The 18410-nt window shown below is 39.8% G+C and overlaps 1 protein-coding gene and 1 long non-coding RNA gene across 2 annotated transcripts in view; one reads left to right on the forward strand and one right to left on the reverse strand.

The window, feature by feature from the left end:
• Positions 1–1826: 1826 nt before the first annotated feature.
• Positions 1827–16242, reverse strand: LOC131274806 (uncharacterized). Its single transcript, XR_009182103.2, has 5 exons — positions 16118–16242; positions 15756–15910; positions 14273–14335; positions 6898–7337; positions 1827–5751 (listed from the first exon to the last, which is right to left on the reverse strand). It is a non-coding gene; the product is annotated as an uncharacterized lncRNA (long non-coding RNA).
• Positions 16243–16312: 70 nt separating this feature from the next.
• Positions 16313–18410, forward strand: part of PYROXD1 (pyridine nucleotide-disulphide oxidoreductase domain 1) — a 36711-nt gene continuing 34613 nt past the window's right edge. Inside the window, exon 1 of the mRNA XM_058282872.1 lies at positions 16313–16467. Within this exon, the coding sequence (XP_058138855.1) occupies positions 16384–16467 (84 nt within the window). The 5' untranslated portion in view covers positions 16313–16383. The remainder of the gene's footprint in view (positions 16468–18410) is intronic.

Raw genomic sequence — 18410 nt, forward strand, 5'->3', positions numbered from 1 at the left:
AACGTAAGTAGAAATGTTTTATTCAAATAGAATGAAAGTCCTAAGGTTCATAAAAAATTTTTTAAAAAACACCTAATATTCCTTATTTATAGGAGACACAGAAATGCTGTTATAATATTTCAAATTGTGAAATACATCTTTTAAAAATTTTAACTGTGTTTAAAAAAAAAAAAGCATTATGCAAAGAGAATCCCCAAATGTCTATAATAGTAGAGAGATGTGGGTAATAAAAGAGAATTGCTATTTGGCTTTGGAATTTTGTTTTGTATTTATAATCTAATGGAGGTGGTTTCTTGTGATATGAATTGAATTGAAATGGATCTCTGCAGCTCCACAATACAGCTTAAGAAGTACCTGGATATTTTATAAACCTGCTGAATACAATTGGAAAACATGAGAGGAAGACTGCCTGTTTTAACAAAGACTCTGATTCCATTTTTGATGTATGACTGCTGACACTTTTCAAGCTTCACCACACACCCCTCCCCTCTTCCTGCCCCACATATGGGCAAGCTGAAAACAACTTGGTTTGACAGCAGCAGGAAAAGTGCAAACCACATAAGCCCTTGGCCACATTTGTGGGAACCTTCACCCCAGCACCACCCCTACAATAAAAGCAGAGCTCATCTTCTTATCCTGCTCCCTCCAGAAAGCTCAGAAAACCTCACTCTGTAATAAACCTTGCCATACCCTTTTGGTATGTGTGCAGTTATCAGCAATATTGACATCCAAAACCAATTTGGGGTGGGGGTTCCAGCCTGCTACCACAGGATGACCACAACTTGTATCTCCCCAGAGCATCCTGATGTAAAATGTTATAGCAAACTATTTAACAAAGAACAATAATATTTTATAAGGTAAATTCATACTTCACAATTGTGGATCTAATCATAACATGAGGATTCTGTCTGGACAAGACTGGTCCCACTATACTAATTCTGAAGCACCAAGAAATATTGACTGAATATTTAAGACTTAAGCCCCAGTGCTAAGTGCTAGGGTTGGGGGAAAAAGCAAGAAAATAAAAGGTGAATAAAATGTGCTTTGAGATGTTATCTTATTCTTATAAACAAAACTGAGTAGGTCTGGTTAATATCCCTTAGGGAACTAAATGCAAAGAGTAAACTAAAATTAGCTCTAGCATAAAATGAGTAGTAAGGAAAGTAAACTGCATGAGAGCGTCTAGTGCTCCTCTCCTTGGGGAAAAAAAATAGATAAGAGGCCATTCCCACCATTGTAAGGCTCTTCAGGATCTAAGTAAGTTTGTGGTTTTTATGTAAACCTAGACAGCCCTCCAAAGCTTCACTATTACTTGGTGTAGGTTCTGTGGTCATGGCAGATGGCTCTGGAGTTCAGTACCATGTCATGGAGTTTGTGTTCCTGAGTGTGATGTAGTTGGACTCAGATGTAACCTTTCTACACATACCTCTTCTGTCACTTTTACTGGACCTGTAGATGAAGCTGGGGTTGGTATATACTCAGAAGACCTGAATCGCTGGACTGTCCATACGACAGCCAGGCCCTGAGCCTCAGCACACTTGCAACTCCTACCCTCTGGTTTATTGGACTTACCCCAGCCAGCTAACAGGGAGGTGAAGAAGGTCAACCACCACACCAGGGAGCCAAGAGTGCCTACAACTGCAAGTAGGAGAACTGCATCCACCAGGTAAATTTTTAAGTATCTGTCCAGGAAGAAAGGGTACCCAATAGTGCAATTCCCTATCCAATTATCGGGCAAGTATGGCCAGAACTTAGACCCACAGAGCCAACTAGCTCCATCAGGAGGCAACTAAACTGACAACTCTGAGCCATCATTTTCATTTTGCTTTTTTCCGTTTTCTTTTTTACCAATTTGGGGTGTTCTTCTTTCCAATGTCCTTTTTCCTTACAATACACACACTGTTCTTTAGTGTACTACCACCTCCCTCCTTAAATCCCTTGCCCCCTCCCCTTGGAGTTTGTTTCCACTCAGAATGGCTGCTACCAATGCAGTCTGCCTCTAGCCGTTGCTTCTGCCCTTGCTCCTGGTTATTGTGTACCTTGAAGGCAACACCTATTAGCATTGTCATAGGCATCGAAAGCTCACCTTCTACTTTCTGCAATTTACGATGGATGTCTGGAGCACTTTGGCTAGTGAAGGTCATATTCATAACCCTAGAATTCTCGGGCTTCTCTGGATCTACATCAGTGCATCTAAAGTATGCCTCAAAAACTCCTTCCAAAAAGGCTGAGGGATTTGCCTTAGATCCTGATGTACTCCTTGCATTTTATTCAGAGATTTTTGGTAGGGCTCCTTTCTTTAAACCAGCCAGAATGCGCACCTTACAATGATTCAACCTGGCACCCTCCGTGGGCACATCTGGGTCCCAGGGGGGAACTGCTTCAGGAACAGTATCTCCCTGAGCAGCAAAAACAGGGTTCTGTGGGTCCCCCTCCCTCAGGTGCTCAGCTTCTTGTCCAGCCTTACCCAAACCATCATCTTTCCTCTGGAGTCAGCAAAACATCCACTAATGCTTGCATATCTGCCCAATTACCTAATGTGTGTGGCAAACATAGATATAAGCAACCTATTCTTTTGTTCACGATCTTCACTACAGCCAGGGGTGCTGTTTTTCCAATTTATTAAATCAGAGATTGAGAATGGGGTGTCTACCAGCACAAATCCTGGAGACTGGTCTTGATCATCACTTCCTAAAGGGACTCGACACATTGGGAATTGCCCTACCCCAGGAGCGGCTGCTCCCTGACCAAACTGTACACTACTATGAGTGTTGGGTGGAGAAGCCATTCTGGCTGCACCTTCTCCTGGACCATGAGGAGGTGCCAGAGGGCCATCAGGAGCCACCACGGAACCTGCAGAGGGTGGCAGAGGAGGGAACAGAATGTTGTCTAAGGGTTTCTCCCTTCAGCTGCTAGAGGTTCTTAAGGCACTTTTTTGGGGGTTGGGCTCTTTAAAACTAGTAATCTACATTTTTCCATGGTTCCTGGTCATTACGCAATCCTAAGAAAATATGAACCTAAGGTAGCTCATCCTATTTGTTGATTTTTCTTACAAAACAAATCTAACTGCAAAATAGTATTAAAGTTTACAGTCCATTCTTAGGTCACTCTTTGCTGTCATCCAGTTGATACTGTGGGCAGGCAGTATTACAATAGAAAATCAATTTCTTTTTCTTTATGGAGTCCCCTCCAATTTTTGACCAATTGTCCAAAACACAACCTAAAGGAGTCACAGCGGGCACACGCAGAGCATTTCCCATGGCTGGGCAACACCCACAGAAGTCTCAAAGACTGAACATCAAAAACTAGAGCTCCTCCAAATCCACAGAATCCCCAACTTCAAAGCAAAAATGGGATTTCAAAACCAACAGGTGAACCCAAATCTGAGATCATGGATAATGGGACTCAAACCCACCAGGTCCGTACTCACGAGCTCAGATCAACTCAATATTCAACAGGCCCCTCAGCAAGAGCAGACTGACAAAGCCAGTCCAACAGGGTCCTTGGTGAGAGCAGACTGACAAAGTGAAAGTAAGCACAGACCAGAAATCATGAAGAAAGAATTTCACACACTTACCTAGCACAGGGGAAAACTAGGTTTCAGAATCACCTCCACACAAAGCACCCAGTGTCCGTCCATGGCAGAAACTTTGCTGGGAACCTCCAGCCTCGTCCTCCAGAGAAACCCCAGGGAAGCTCCTAGGCATAGAGCTGAGGGATCCAGGGAAGACCCTCGGCCAACGAGACTAAACAGGGGCTGGTCACAGCTGCTGGGTCCCAGAGCAGTGGGGCTCCTGGCTGAATTACCAAACTGTTACCATAAGCACAGTGATTTCCACTAGAAGGGCCTGCCTGATCGGGCACTACAAAGGAGAAATATTTCACCCAGTGGCAAGGTGATTTATTGCCAGTGCACAAGCAAGGAACTGGGGCAATCTTCCCCAAACCATTTCAAAGTGAGAATGGGGTTAGAGTTTTTATAGGCAAAGGAGAGGGCCCGGGGAGGTGAAAAGCAACTGATGCCAGGGGACTTGTGAGGAGCACTTTCTCAATCCTGCAATGTCTCAAGCACGTTCAATTTGTCCTTGGTTTCGGCAGCTAATAAACCAGTTTAGAAACTGTTGTGCAAGTGCAAAGGCTTCATGGCTCCTTTCTCAGCCAACCACTCAAGGATATCAAGCTTTTTATCTCTGAGAAAACTTACAGATTTACACCATTCTGTCTGGTTTTGCTTTGCAGAAAATATTATGCCACCACCTACTCCCTACCCCTAGCACACATGAGGAGGACTTCAGGAGCATCATTCAGAGAGCCATGGATGGGTCTGGGACCTACTTCAGCTGAAGACAAGGAGGTGTGGCTAGCTAGATGGTCTGACAGCAGGGTGAGGAGAATGCCATGTTGGTTTGGCATGCACTTTCAAGATCTGGTGGTGGCAAAGAATGAGTTAGTTTCCATTGTGGCCCTTGGCTCATCTTAGGAGGGACTGAATGTGGAGGAGGGAATGACCCAGAAACTGCAGGTGAGAGATCCCTATCAGGAGATCAGGTTCCCATGGATGTGGGTTCTCAGATATGCCCATTAAAGTACCCATAAGAGAAAGAATCAGCCTTCAGATGTTGCCAAACCAAGAAGGCAACAATGCTAGAATATAACCAGTGGTGTGCTGATCAATGTTTAACAACCAGCTCTCTGAAAATAATGCATGAATATATGTGTATATGTGTTTATTGTAAGTTTTACTGACAAAGATACATATCACATTTTATAAATAATATAAAATATTCTTTATTATAAATTCTATATAGCCAATAGATTCTCACAGAAGGCTTTTGTTGATTTTTGCTGAATTCTTGTATCCTAGCGAAACTCTGATAGCAATTGACAAATGATTAGTTTCAACATGAACACTGGTTAACATTTCCATTTGTGTTAACTAATAAGATGAAAGTGAAACAACGAAGTTTTATGATGGAACTTCACTTGTATTTCATAAGGTCTCAGGACCACCTGCTCAAGGATTTTTTGGCCCAGCAGGGAGCATGGACCCTTCTTGCCAATGCTGACTGGTACCACCCAGAACAGTTTGTCTAGAGTTGTGACAAATCGAGTCCTCACCACTCCAGACTGGCACTTCAAATCTTTTGGCACTATCTGCTATTTTGAGGAAAGAAATGGTTCTGGGAACCGAGGACTTCTGAATGAGTAATCTCATACAAGTGCCTATTCTCTTTTGTCTATGCCCATAGGATTGTGGGTTAGAGTCCCACCCTTTGGAGCAGGGTCAATGAATTTAAAAGACTTTAGAGGGAATACAGATCAGTCTCATGATCCATCCACTATCTAACTCATTCAGCACATTTTTGTTAACATATACTACCAAAATGAACAATGAAAGAAAAAGGGGACAAGCAATAATCTCTGAGATTAATGATTTTATGGTTGTTGTTTTAGTTTCCCAGCTGCTAAAGCAAGTACCATATAATAGGTTGGCTCAAACAACAGGAATTTATTGACCTACCCTTTTGAAGGCAGGAGAGAGCCAACACTGAGGAGATAGCAAGACAATGCTTTCTATCTGAAGACCGCAGTGTTCTTGGGCTGGCTGTTGGCAACCCTTGAGTCCTTGGCTTTTCTGTCACAAAGCAATGCACATCGTGATGTCCTCTCCTTTCTCTCTGAGTTGTAATTCCTTCTGTGGCAGGGGTTCTTAATCAGGTATCCATGGAACGATTTTAGGGGGTCCATGAGCTTGAATTGAAAAAAATCAAATTATCTTCATTTTCTCTGGCCTGTAACTGAAATCTAAAATTCCCTTCACTTATGACTATATGCAACAAATAAATTACAGTAGTACTCATTTCATCTGACAGGCAAAGGGGTCAATGGGAAAAAAAAAAAAAGGTTAAATACTGCTGCTTTATGGCTTTCTCTTTGTAGCTTTCTCTATAAAACCTCCAGTAATAGGATTAAGACCCATACTGATTCAGTTGGCCACACCTTAAGTAAAAACATCTTCAAAAGGCCCTATGTATGCCTGCGGCTAAAAACAGTAGTCTGGGGAAGCAAATGTTAATTGAAAGAAAGCTAAAGAATAATCTAGAAACTGAATAATACAATAAACCCAGAGGTGGGTGAGAACTGTGGTTGAGGGTACAAATTCGAGAGTGTCCTTTTGTGAGCTAGAGCAGATGTACATCACTATTGCAGGGTGGTGGGAATGTGGGGAAGCATGGAAAAACTGTAATTAGTGTGACCTATAGACTGTGATTAACAGCAATACTGTAATATTCTTGCATCAATGACAAAGAACTGTGTTGATAATGGAGGAGTATGGAAAAAGTGTGAAATGTAGGTTATAGACCATAGTTGGTGGTAACTGTCTGATGACATTATTTCATAATCTGTAACAAATGTTCCACCACAGTGTGGTGTGTTGGTGAAGGGGTATTATAAGGGAATTCTACATGTGTATGATTGTTTTGCAAGTTCACAACCTCTGTAATAAAAATACATATATTTTTTAAAAAGGGAGGCAGGGCGAGATGGCATCTGAGTGAGTACACCTTATAATCTCTCCTGCAAAGAAGCGACTGAGTAGGATTGGAGTCCTGCCAGAGTGGGTTGTTTTGGGGGCTTGCAGGGCAGGAGGTGTCTGGACATGGATTCGGTGAGACAATGACAGAAGAGGTTCTTGCAAGAGGTAGAATTTTGGGTTTCTGACACAGAGGTGAGAAGCTGTGGGCGGGACCCTTCCCCCTAGGGCTAGCAGCTGTGGTAATTCTTGAAAACTGTTGGTTGTATGGCGGCATTCCCAAACCCCATGTTTCCCAAATGCATGGTTCCAAGGCCTGTGTCCCCTAAACCCCCGTAGCCCACACCCACAGACTCACATACCTTAAGTTCACCACATCCTGGACTTCCCATTCCCGAATCCAGCGTGCCCTGATGTCCGTAATTACCCTAGCCCTTTGTTTTTTTTTCTGTTTTTTTTTTTTTTTAACTTGGAGGAGCATACCAGCTGGCTTGGGAAGAGCCAGGGAAGAAAGGAGAGGCAAATCTGCTGAGAAATCCCAATTTACCTAAACGCCCTGGGATAGGAAACTTGGTCTGGGAGAAGGTGGAGTCAGAAAAGCAATCAGCCCTCCCCTAGCACACCTAAGGGGGAGGGACTGTAGGTCGTGCTTTCCAAGCTTCCAATAGCATATTTGGGGTTTCTGGTGAGGTGTAGGTGCTCTCTTGCTGGAAATAAAGAGCCATTGTCTTCTGTGCTGAGTTGGTTCACCAAGGACCCACTTGAATCTCCTACTGAATCCTCACGTAGCTTTCCTGCTGTCCTGGGAGAGAGGGAAGAGAGGAAGGGAGAAAGGGGGAACATCAGATTCTAAGCGTTTTATTTAACTGGAAAGAGGATTCCTAGCTTAAAAACTTGTTTTTTGTTGTGGCATTGTATTCTGTTTTTTTCTTCCTCTTTATCCCCCCAAGGCCTTTTTTTCTTTTCTTTTTTTTTCTTTTCTTTTTTTCTCTTTTTCTTTTTCTTACTTGCTTCCCCCTCTTTTTTTGTCCCCCCCCCTTGTTTTTCTCTTTTTCTTTCTTTCTCTTCTTTTTTATTTTATTTTTTTAAATATATTAGGCACTACAGGTAGCGCTTCACATTTGCTGTGTTTCCTCATCCTCCATTTCCTCTTTTCTGTATGTATTGATTTTGGCCACCAACACTATCCCCTTTCCTCTACATCTTTCTATCCTCCATCATCTATTGTTTCTCTTACAATCCACCTCTGTTTGTTTGGCCCCCAAATTGTCTGACTTTTTTTTTCTAATACCTTTGTTCTGTTTTCTGTCTTTTAGTCACTCTTTATATTATTGTTTTTCTTTTCTCTTTCCCTCTCTCATGAAAACACTGGCATTTTAATTCATACTATATTGCTCCCCATATTCAGTTGACTGTCTCATTATAGGTACTATACTTACTGCTATAACTCCACACAACTTACATGAGTCTAACACCCATTCTCCTAAATCTCACATGGTTCCTCTGTTAACATTTATCATCAATACTATTATACATTTTCTTTTCTTACACATTTTGCTTTCCCTGGCCCTAATATTTTCCTTCAAAGTGAATGTAGCCAGCAACAAGAAAATAGAATAAGAAGAAAAAGGGGACAAAGAGAAGACATAACACGTATGCAAAAACAACAACCAATTAAACCCCAAGACTAGACAAAGAAGCTAAGGAACTGACTAAACCCGTCAAGATAAAATGATGACCAGACTGTAACAAAAAACTACAAACCAAACCAATAATCAGGAAAACGTGGCCCAATCCAATGAACAAACTAAAAACAAGGAAGAGGCGCAGAACATTGAACAAGTAATTAAAGCTCTCAAAACATATATTAGCGACCAATTTGATGAAGTAAAGAAAAAGATTAAGAATATGAAGAAAACAGTTGGAGAGAATACAGAAGAAATTGCAATCATACACAAAAAGATAACGGATATGATGGTGATGAACAGCACAATTCAAGAAATCAAAAATATATTCTCAGCAAATAACACCAGATTAGAAGAGGCAGAGGAGAGAATTAGCAGTATGGAAGACAGTACATCTGAAATCAATCAGATAGTAGAACTGATCAATAAAAAGATAGAAAAAATCCAGCTGGGACTTAGGGACCTGAATGACAATGCAAAATGCACAAACATACGCATTATAGGCATCCCAGAAGGAGAAGAGAAGAGAAAGGGGACAGAAGGAGTGTTGGAGGAAATAATGGCTGAAAACTTACCAAATCTACTGATGGAAATGGATGTACATGTCCAGGAAACACAATGCACCCCAAACACCATAAATCCCAACAGGCCTACCACAAGACATATAGTTGTCAAATTATCCAATACTCAAGACAAAGAGAAAATACTAAAAGCAGCAAGAGAAAAGAGAACCATCACATACAAAGGAGGCTCCATAAGATTAAGTTCTGATTTCTCATCTGAAACCATGGAGGCAAGAAGGCAGTGGTATGACATAGTTAAGGTACTATAAGAAAAAAATTTCCAACCAAGAATACTCTATCCAGCTAAGCAAGCATTCAAAAATGATGGAGAGTTCAAAATATTCACAGATAAACAGAAATTAAGAGAGTATGCCAACAAGAACCCTGCCCTTCAAGAATTACTAAAGGGAGTTCTGCAGGAAGAAAGAAAAAAACAGGAGAAGCAGAGTTGGAGGACAGTGTCAGAGCAACTAAAAAGACAAAAAGAGAAGGAAAAAACAAACAAAATATGACAAAGTCCAAAGAAAATATGGCTAGTATAAATAATTTCTTGAAAGTAATAACACTGTATGTCAATGGATTAAACTCACCTGTCAAAAGGTTCAGACTAGAAGAATGGGTAAGGAAATATGACCCATCTATATGCTGTCCATAAGAAACACATCTTAGACCCAGGGATTCAAGGAGGTTGAAAGTGAATGACTGGAAAACAATCTCAAAGCAAACAATAACCAAAAAAGGGCTGGAGTAGCTATATTAATATCAGACAAAATAGACTTTAAATGCAAAACAACTGAAAGAGACAAAGATGGACACTACATACTAGTGAAAAGGATAATCTTTCAAGAAGAACAAACAATCATAAACATTTATGCTCCTAACAAGGACACCTCCAAATATGCAAGGCAAACACTGGAAAAACTAAGTGAAAGAATAGATGCCTCTACAATTATAGTAGGGGACTTTAATACACCACTATCAATGTTGGACAGAACATATCAAAAGAGAATCAATAAAGAAACAAAAACTTTGAACAGTATATTAGAGGAGCTGGATGTAATAGACATATACAGAATATTACACCCAAATACAGCAGGATACACTTTTTTCTCAAGTGCAGATGGATCATTCTCCAAGATAGACCATATGTTAGGCCACAAAGAAAGTCTCAATGAATTCACAAAGATTGAAATCATGCAAAATAATTTCTCTGACCACAGTGGAGTGAAGCTGGAAATCTGCAAGGCCCAGAGGCCCAGATTTCAGATATGGAAATTAAACAACACACTCTTAGAAGAACAGTGGGTCAAGGAGGAAATCTCAAAAGAAATTAATAACTACCTTGAAACTAATGAAAATGATAACACAACATACCAAAACTTATGGGATGCAACAAAAGCAGTACTGAGAGGGAAATTTATAGCCATAAATTCATACATCAAAAAGGAAGAAAGAGCTAAAATTGAAGAAATAATTATACACTTGGAGGAATTAGTAAAAAAATAACAAAGTAACCCCAAAGGAAAAAGAAAGAAAGAAATAACAAAAATAAGAGCAGAACTAAATGAAACAGAAAATAAGAAAGCACTTGAAAAGATAAACAAGACCAAGAGCTGGTTCTTTGAGAAGATCAATAAAATTGACAAACCCTTAGCTAAATTAACAAAGAAAAAAAGAGAAAAGATGCAAATACACAAAATAAGAAATGAGAAAGGAGATATTACCACTGACCCCACAGAAATAAAGACTATCAAAAGAGGATTCTTTGAAAAACTATATTCCAACAAGAAGGACAATTTAGAGGTAATGGACAAATTCCTAGAAACACATAAGCAGCCTATATTGACAAAAGAAGAAACTGATGATCTCAAAAAACCAATCACAAGTAAAGAGAAAGAATCAGTCATTAAAAATCTCCCAACTAAGAAGAGCCCTGGGCCAGACGGTTTCACAGGTGAATTCTACAAAATATTCCAGAGAGAACTAACACCAATCTTGCTGAAACTCTTCCAAAAAATTGAAACAGAAGGAACATTGCCTAACTCATTCTATGATGCCAACATTACCCTAGTACCAAAGCCAAACAAAGATACCACAAGAAAAGAAAATTATAGACCAATTTCTCTAATGAACCTACACACAAAAATCCTCAAAAAAATACTTGCTAATCATATTCAACAACACATTAAACAAATTATACACCATGACCAAGTGGGATTCATTCCTGGTAGGCAAGGATGGTTCAACATAAGAAAATCAATCAATGTAATACACCATATAAACAGACTGAAGGAAAAGAATCACATGATCATATCTATAGATGCAGAAAAAGCATTTGACAAAATACAACACCCTTTTTTGACAAAGACACTGCAAAAGATCACAATAGAAGGAAATTTTCTGAACATAAAAAAGGGTATATATGAAAAACCCACAGCCAACATCATTTACAATGGTGAAATACTAAAATCTTACCCTCTAAGATCAGGAACAAGACAAGGATGCCCACTATCACCTCTTCTATTTAACATTGTCTTAGAAGTACTTTCTGAAGCACTGAGGCAAGAACCAGATATAAAAGGCATCCAAACTGGAAAGGAAGAAGTCAAAATTTCATTATTTGCAGATGACATGATCCTATACATAGAAAACCATGAGAAGTCTACTAGAAAGCTTCTAGAACTCATAAGTGAGTTCAGTAGTGGCAGGTTATAAGATCAATGTGCAAAAATCAGTAGCATTTCTGTATACCAATAAAGAGCAATCTCAGGAGGAAATCAAAAAACAAATACCATTTACAATAGTAAATTAAAAAATCAAATACCTAGGAATAAATTTAAGTAAAGATGTAAAAAAATCTTATACACAGAGAACTACACAAGACTGTTCAAGGAAATCAAAGAAGACGTAAATAAACGGAAGAATATTCCCTGTACATGGATAGGAAGACTAAATATTATTAAGATGTCTATCCTACCAAAACTGATCTACACATTCAATGCAATCCCAATAAAAATCAACACAGCATTCTTTAATGAACTAGAAAAACTAGCTATGAAATTTATTTGGAAAGGAAAGAGGTCCCGAATAGCCAAAGACATATTGAAAAAGAAAAACGAAATTGGAGGAATCACACTACCTGACTTCAAAACATACTACAAAGCTACAGTAGTGAAAACAGCACGGTATTGGCACAAGGATAGACACACGGACCAATGGAACCAAATTGAGAGTTCTGATATACATCCTCATAGATACAATCATATAATATTTGATAAAGCCACCAAACCCTCTCAACTGGGAGAGAAAGGCCTATTCAACAAATGGTGCCTGGAGAACTGGATATCCATATGTAAAACATATACAAAAATCAACTCAAGATGGATCAAAGACCTAAATATAAGAGTCAAGACCATAAAGACTTTGGAAAGCAATGTAGGGAACCATCTACATGACCTTGTAATAGGAAATGGCTTTATGAATTTCACACCCAAAGCATGAGCAGCAAAAGAACAAACAGATACATGGGACTTCTTCAAAATTAAAGCCTTCTGCACCTCAAAGGAGTTTGTCAAGAAAGTGAAAAGAGAGCCTACACAATGGGAGAAAAATATTTGGTAACCATATATCTGATAGGAGACTTATATCCTGCATATATAAAGAACTCCTATATCTTGAAAATAAAAAGATGAACAGCCCTTTTAAAAAATGGGAAAAAGATTTAAACAGACACTTCTCCAGTGAGCTGACACCTACCTGGGTGAAATCTATGATAAGCTGGAATGAGTGAGTGCTCATTTTGTCATAGTAGGGCAATGGAAATGTTCCACAAGATTATGCAAGGATGGATACAGGACATATTAAATTACACCAAAAATGTATAGGGGCCTATAAGCTAAAATGTAAATCATAATGTAAAACATAAGATAACTAAAAATTTAGAAAATCGTATAGTCTAAAATATAAACCATAATGTAAACCCAAGTGTAACCTTGTTAGAAAGCTATTGTCTTAATATCTGTACATCAGTTGCAGAAAATATAGCATGAAAATGTAAAAAGATTATTGCTGGGGAAGGGACAAAGCATCTGATGTTGGATATGTGGGATACCGTATATTGTATATATGAATTACTGTGATCTAAAACTTTTGTGAAGACGTGCTTAATAACTAGAAAAAGAAAGGATGATGAAACTGAGGAAGAGATGGAAGAAGTTGCCCTGCCAATGTGCATACAGGGCAACACATTGCAGTGATGGAAGGCAAAACATCAAAAACAAAGCTTTTTCATTTTTTCATTTTTTGATACCCCAATTTATTTTTACTTTAATTTTTCTAAATTAGTATGTATTCTACATCTACCCTTTAAACCCAGCACTATATTCCACTTTACTATTAATGGAACCTGGCAATATATCAGGCTTCATTTTTGAAGAAGTTTTGGACCACAGAGAGGTACAACAATGGCAGGGGAGGAATACTGGTGTGGAGTGTTATTGATAGGGGCCACATGGTTGGGAGGGAGTTCTCCAGGGCATATATATAAGGTACATAAAAATGTTTGAATATTTTCATAGTGGTTACAGTTAAAAACAACAACTGAGGGAGTGCTGAGTTCCTAGCCAGGGGAGCTCTATCACATTCCCCAATGGAACAGCAACAATCCCCCAAGTGCAATGGCTAAGACCAATAAAGAAGGATGGTCCAACAATGAGCCCTTGATACTAATGACTATGCTTGTGACCCTGTGCACCTGAAATAAGAACTAGACCTAGAGCTGCAGGGTGCCTAAGAGTTATCTCCTGGGAGCCTCCATGTTGCTCAAATGTGGCCAGTCTCAAAGCCAAACTCAGCATGCAAATGCATTGCCTTCCCCCCAGCATGGGACATGACTCCTGGGGATGAGCCTCCCTGGCGTCGAGGGATTAACACCAAGTACCAGCTGATAATGTAACTAGAAAATGACCTTGAATAAAAGGGTCAACTCAGACCAGCAAAATATCTCAGCCTACATGTAATATCAGGAGTTAAAAATGCTTTTTGACCTTGAATAAAGGGTTAAATGGAAAGGACAAATGAGTTTATATGGCTATGAGTCTCCAAAAAAGAGCCGGGAGGTCATCAGAGGGGTTGCCCTTATGCACATCTCAGCAGAGTCCCAGAGACAGCTAAAGTAGATCCAACCCCAGGTAATGATTCTTCTGAGGACTACAGAGACCCACAGGTTCTATGATCATGGCAGGTGACTCTGGAGTTCAGTGCCATGTCAGTTGGCCCTACTTTGGAGTTTGTGTTCCTGACTGTGATGGAGTTGGACTCAGATATGACCTTTCTACACATGCCTCCTCTGTTACTTTTACCAGACCTGTGTTTGGTGCTGGAGTTTAGTGTATACTCAGGGGACCTGAGTCTCTCGAGTATCCATGTGATAGCCAGGCCCTGAGCCTCAACAGACTTACAACTTCTACACTCTGGTTTATTGGACTTACCCCAGCCAGGTAACAGGGAAGTGAAGGTCAACCACCACACCAGGGAGCCAAGAGTGCCTACAACTGCGAACAGAATTGCATCCATCATCCAAGTGGAATCTAAGCACCCTCTTGATACAGAGCTGGAATGGACATAACCATCCCAGAGTCCACAGAATGGAGGAATACAGTGTGGATTAGAGTGGACTTACCGTTTTCTATTCTGGAACTATTGTGATTAGTAATGGAAGTAAATGTAGCATTGACGTGGAGAAAGTGGTCACAGTAGCTGCTGAGGGTAGGGAGTGAGAAAAAGAGATGTGATGTGGGGGCATTTTCAGGACTTGGAATTGCCCTGGGTGGCACTGCAGGGACAGTTACTGGACATTGTATGTCTTCCCATGGCCCACTGGGTGGACTGGGGAAGAGTGTAAACTATAATGTGGACCATTGACCATGTGCTGCAGCAGTGCTCAGAGACATATTCACCAAGTGCAATGAACATCCCATAATGAGGAGGAGGTGGTTGTTATGGGAGGAGTGGGGTGAGGGAGTGGGGGAGTCTATAGGAGCTCATATTTTTTTAATGTAACATTCAAAATAAACAAATAAAATTAAAATAAATATATAAATAAAAATAAAAAGGCCCTATTTACAATGGGTTCACATCCACAAGATAGGAGTAAGAACATGTTTTTCTTATGTATATAATTGGGCCTACCACAGGGCTGGTGTGGAGGGGTTGCATGGTTTCAGTGGTGACGAGATGCTATTGGAAAACAAAGCAAAGACACCTAACTCATTCTACAGAGAAAATGAAGCCTGGTTGAAACAGGTCAAGAGGAGTCAGCTAGGGTAAGGTAATTAGGGAAGAACATTATTGGAAAGATATGTGAAAATGCCCAGAAAAGAGAGAAAATGGAGCTGTACGTGTGATTCAATTTGGGAGGAAGAATGAGTTCCTCTGTACAATTCCCTCTTAGATATGTTTTATTTGGTTGTCAAAACTAGTAATAGGAATTAGAATCACTTATTAAACTGCTTACCATTTAAACTAATTAGAGCATAATTATTATATCAGTAAATATCTGAAATTAGCATGTGGTATTTCCTGTTTATTTTTAATGGTTTTTCTCAGAAATTAAAGTATCAAAGGGACACTGGTGATTACCAATTTTAGAATGAGCCATTTAGAGAAGTAGTACCTTTGTAATATTAGAACCCGACTACTTGGGAAAGTTTTATATGAGACAGCAAAGATAATAGTAAATAGTGATAAAATGTAAATAGTAAAAGCAGAAAATACAGCAAAAATAGTAACTAATGATTTAGCCATTTTTCAAAACAAATGAACACCACAAAAGAAATATAAGCAGCAAAACTAAGATTGGGAATATTTCATTTGGCCCTTGAAAATGCTATTTGTTGGTAACTTGGTAAGAAACGGTTAGTTTCGACAAAGTGGCAAACAATTCTATTATTAGAAATTTTAGCTAAAAGTTACCTTGTAAATGGAACTTCTTAGAGAACAACTCCGAAGTTTGATTCGCCTGATTAATATATCATGAAGAACATTTGTCCTTCCACAAACAGAAAATTTTGGATTGTTATGTGAAGGGTAGCAAAAAAAGTGGTTTTCAGACGCTTCAATTTCCTTTTCTGCAAAATAAGAGGGGTGGACAAGGATGACAATCCCTAAGCCTCCTTCAACCACTGGGAATTTAAGGTCTGGGCCTATGTCTAATTCATCGCAGGAACGAGGAGTGAGAATATCTGAGCAATCTATTTATTTTGTAAATGTCCTGCTCTGAGACAGCACTGGACAACCAATTTACCAAACCTCTTTTGATAACCCAAGTTCTTAACTTTATACTGTCGTCTCTCCTTCCAATTTACGTGTGAAAACCGCATTGGAGTGCAGCGACGACAGGGCTGGCCCAGAAAAGGACCACAGACCTCCACACTCCGGAAACGCGGTTCGGCGGGAGACTAAGCGAGTATGAGCTCTTGGGCTCCCGTAGTTGAGTCCTCCGGCTCAGAGACCGGAAGTGGCCTGCTACAGAGGCTTCCTCTCCGGAAATGCGAACTCGGGTACTCCCGCGGATCTCGTCAACCTGTCGGAGGCCGGGAGCATGGCGGTATCGCGCCCTCCTCCGACCGCAGGGAAGTTCGTGGTGGTCGGTGGCGGCATCGCGGGCGTCACCTGTGCGGAGCAGGTATGGAGGTGCGCGGGCGGCTGTCCCTGCTCTCTGACCAGAAGGCGGCGATGCTGGAGGCCACTCTCGCGCCCGCTCCCCTGGTCCGCCTTCGATTCCCTCTTTCGGCCGCGTCACTTTCCGGCGCTCCTCGCTCCCAAGATGATAGAAGTTGCGTTGTGTTCCCCAGGTAATGCCCTTAGTACCTCGCAGACTTGACCGCAGTCGCAAGGAGGAAGGATGGGGAGCAAATTGTTGGTGAAAACAGTGCTGACTGAATCAGGCTCTGGTCCTGGTAATACCAGAGCAGTGAGGAGTACTTAAAGCTAGTACGAATTTGGACAGAAAATTCAACCACCTTTCTTAATTAACTTAGCTGATTGAATTCAGCTTCCAGGATAGCTGCCAAGTCCTTAGTGTACCGTAATTACTTGGTAAAGAAGCGTTTATGTAAGTGGCCCATACTTGGGATTTCATTTCTACTCATGTTTTACAAAACAGGAAGGGAATGTTTCTCTGGTTATAATGAATAATCAGATTATTTATACATCTACATCTAGATACGTATGTCGATGTGTGTATATTATATATCAAAGAGGACTAAATTATTTTTGTTGCTATAAAGTAAACATAAGCAATCACTGCTGTCATAAAGAATGGGGTAAGCAATTCCAGAGTCTTTTTAAACTTTCGATATTTGGATGTGTAATTTCCATTTATTCACTAAGTAAAAACCTATGATCCAAGCACTAAGTGTTTTCTTGTGGTATCTTTATCTAGCTTTGGTATTAGGGTGATGTTGGCCTTCTAGAATGAGTTAGGAAGTGCTCCTGCTTTATTAGTTTTTTGGAAGAGTTTGAGCAGAACTTAATTGATATTAATTGAGCAGAATTAATATGTATTAATTCTTGGAATGTTTGGTGAAATTCACCCATGAAGCCACCTGGTCCTAGAATTTTCTTTGTTAAGAGATTTTTATAACTGATTCAGTCTCTTTACTTTATTGTTGATCTGTTGAGATCTTCTATTTCTACTTCAGTCAGTCTAGGTAGTTTGTGTTTCTAGGAGTTTGTCCATTTCATCTAGATTATCTTGTTGTTTGAATACAGTTGTTCATAGAGTCTTCTTTTAATCCTTTTTATTTCTGTAGAGTTGATAGTAATGTCCCCCCTTTCATTTCTGATTTTAGTTATCAGTGTCCTCTTTTTTTCTTCATCAGTTTAGCTAAAGGTTTGTCGATTTTAATGATCATTTCAAGAAACAACTTTTGGTTTTATTTCTCTCTATTTTTTTTTAATTCTCTATTTCATTTCTCTCCTCTCTAATCTTTCTTAGTTCCTTCCTTCTGCTCTCTGGGTTTAGTTGCTTTTCTTTTTCTAAGTCTTGCAGTTGCGAAGGTAGGTCTCTGACTTGAGATCTTTATTCTTTTGTAATGTAAACATTTAAAGCTGTAAATTTTCCTCTCACCACTACCTTCATGCATCTCCTAAGTTTTGGTAAGTTGCATTTTTGTTTCAATTCTCCTCAGGATAGTTCCTAATGTCCCTTGTGATTTCTTCTTAGACCTATTGGTTGTTGAAGAGTTGTTTAATTTCCACATATTTTTTATATTCTAGTTCTCCCTCTGGTAATTTGAGATTATTTTTGAACTCCCAAAAAGAGAAGGATTATATTTGTAAACTGGTCTTTTCCTCTGGGTGTGATACCCTTTGGTTGTATTCAAAAGCTTTAAGTTTACTTGATTAAATCAATTTAGGGCTTTTGATTTGACCACATCAATAAGGCATGACTCACGTTTGAGTCCTTGCCCCCTTGGTGGGCCTATATAAACAGACACTCAATTAAGAAGACAGAAAGGAAGAGAGAGAGCTCCATAAACACTGAAAAGGAGAGAATTTTGATCCTGTGGCCCCAAGGAAAAAATATTAGCCATTGGTCTGATAGTTTGCAGCTGAAGAGAATAG

This window comes from Dasypus novemcinctus, chromosome 20 (genome assembly GCF_030445035.2).
Source record: "Dasypus novemcinctus isolate mDasNov1 chromosome 20, mDasNov1.1.hap2, whole genome shotgun sequence".
Taxonomy (NCBI): Eukaryota; Metazoa; Chordata; class Mammalia; order Cingulata; family Dasypodidae; genus Dasypus; species Dasypus novemcinctus.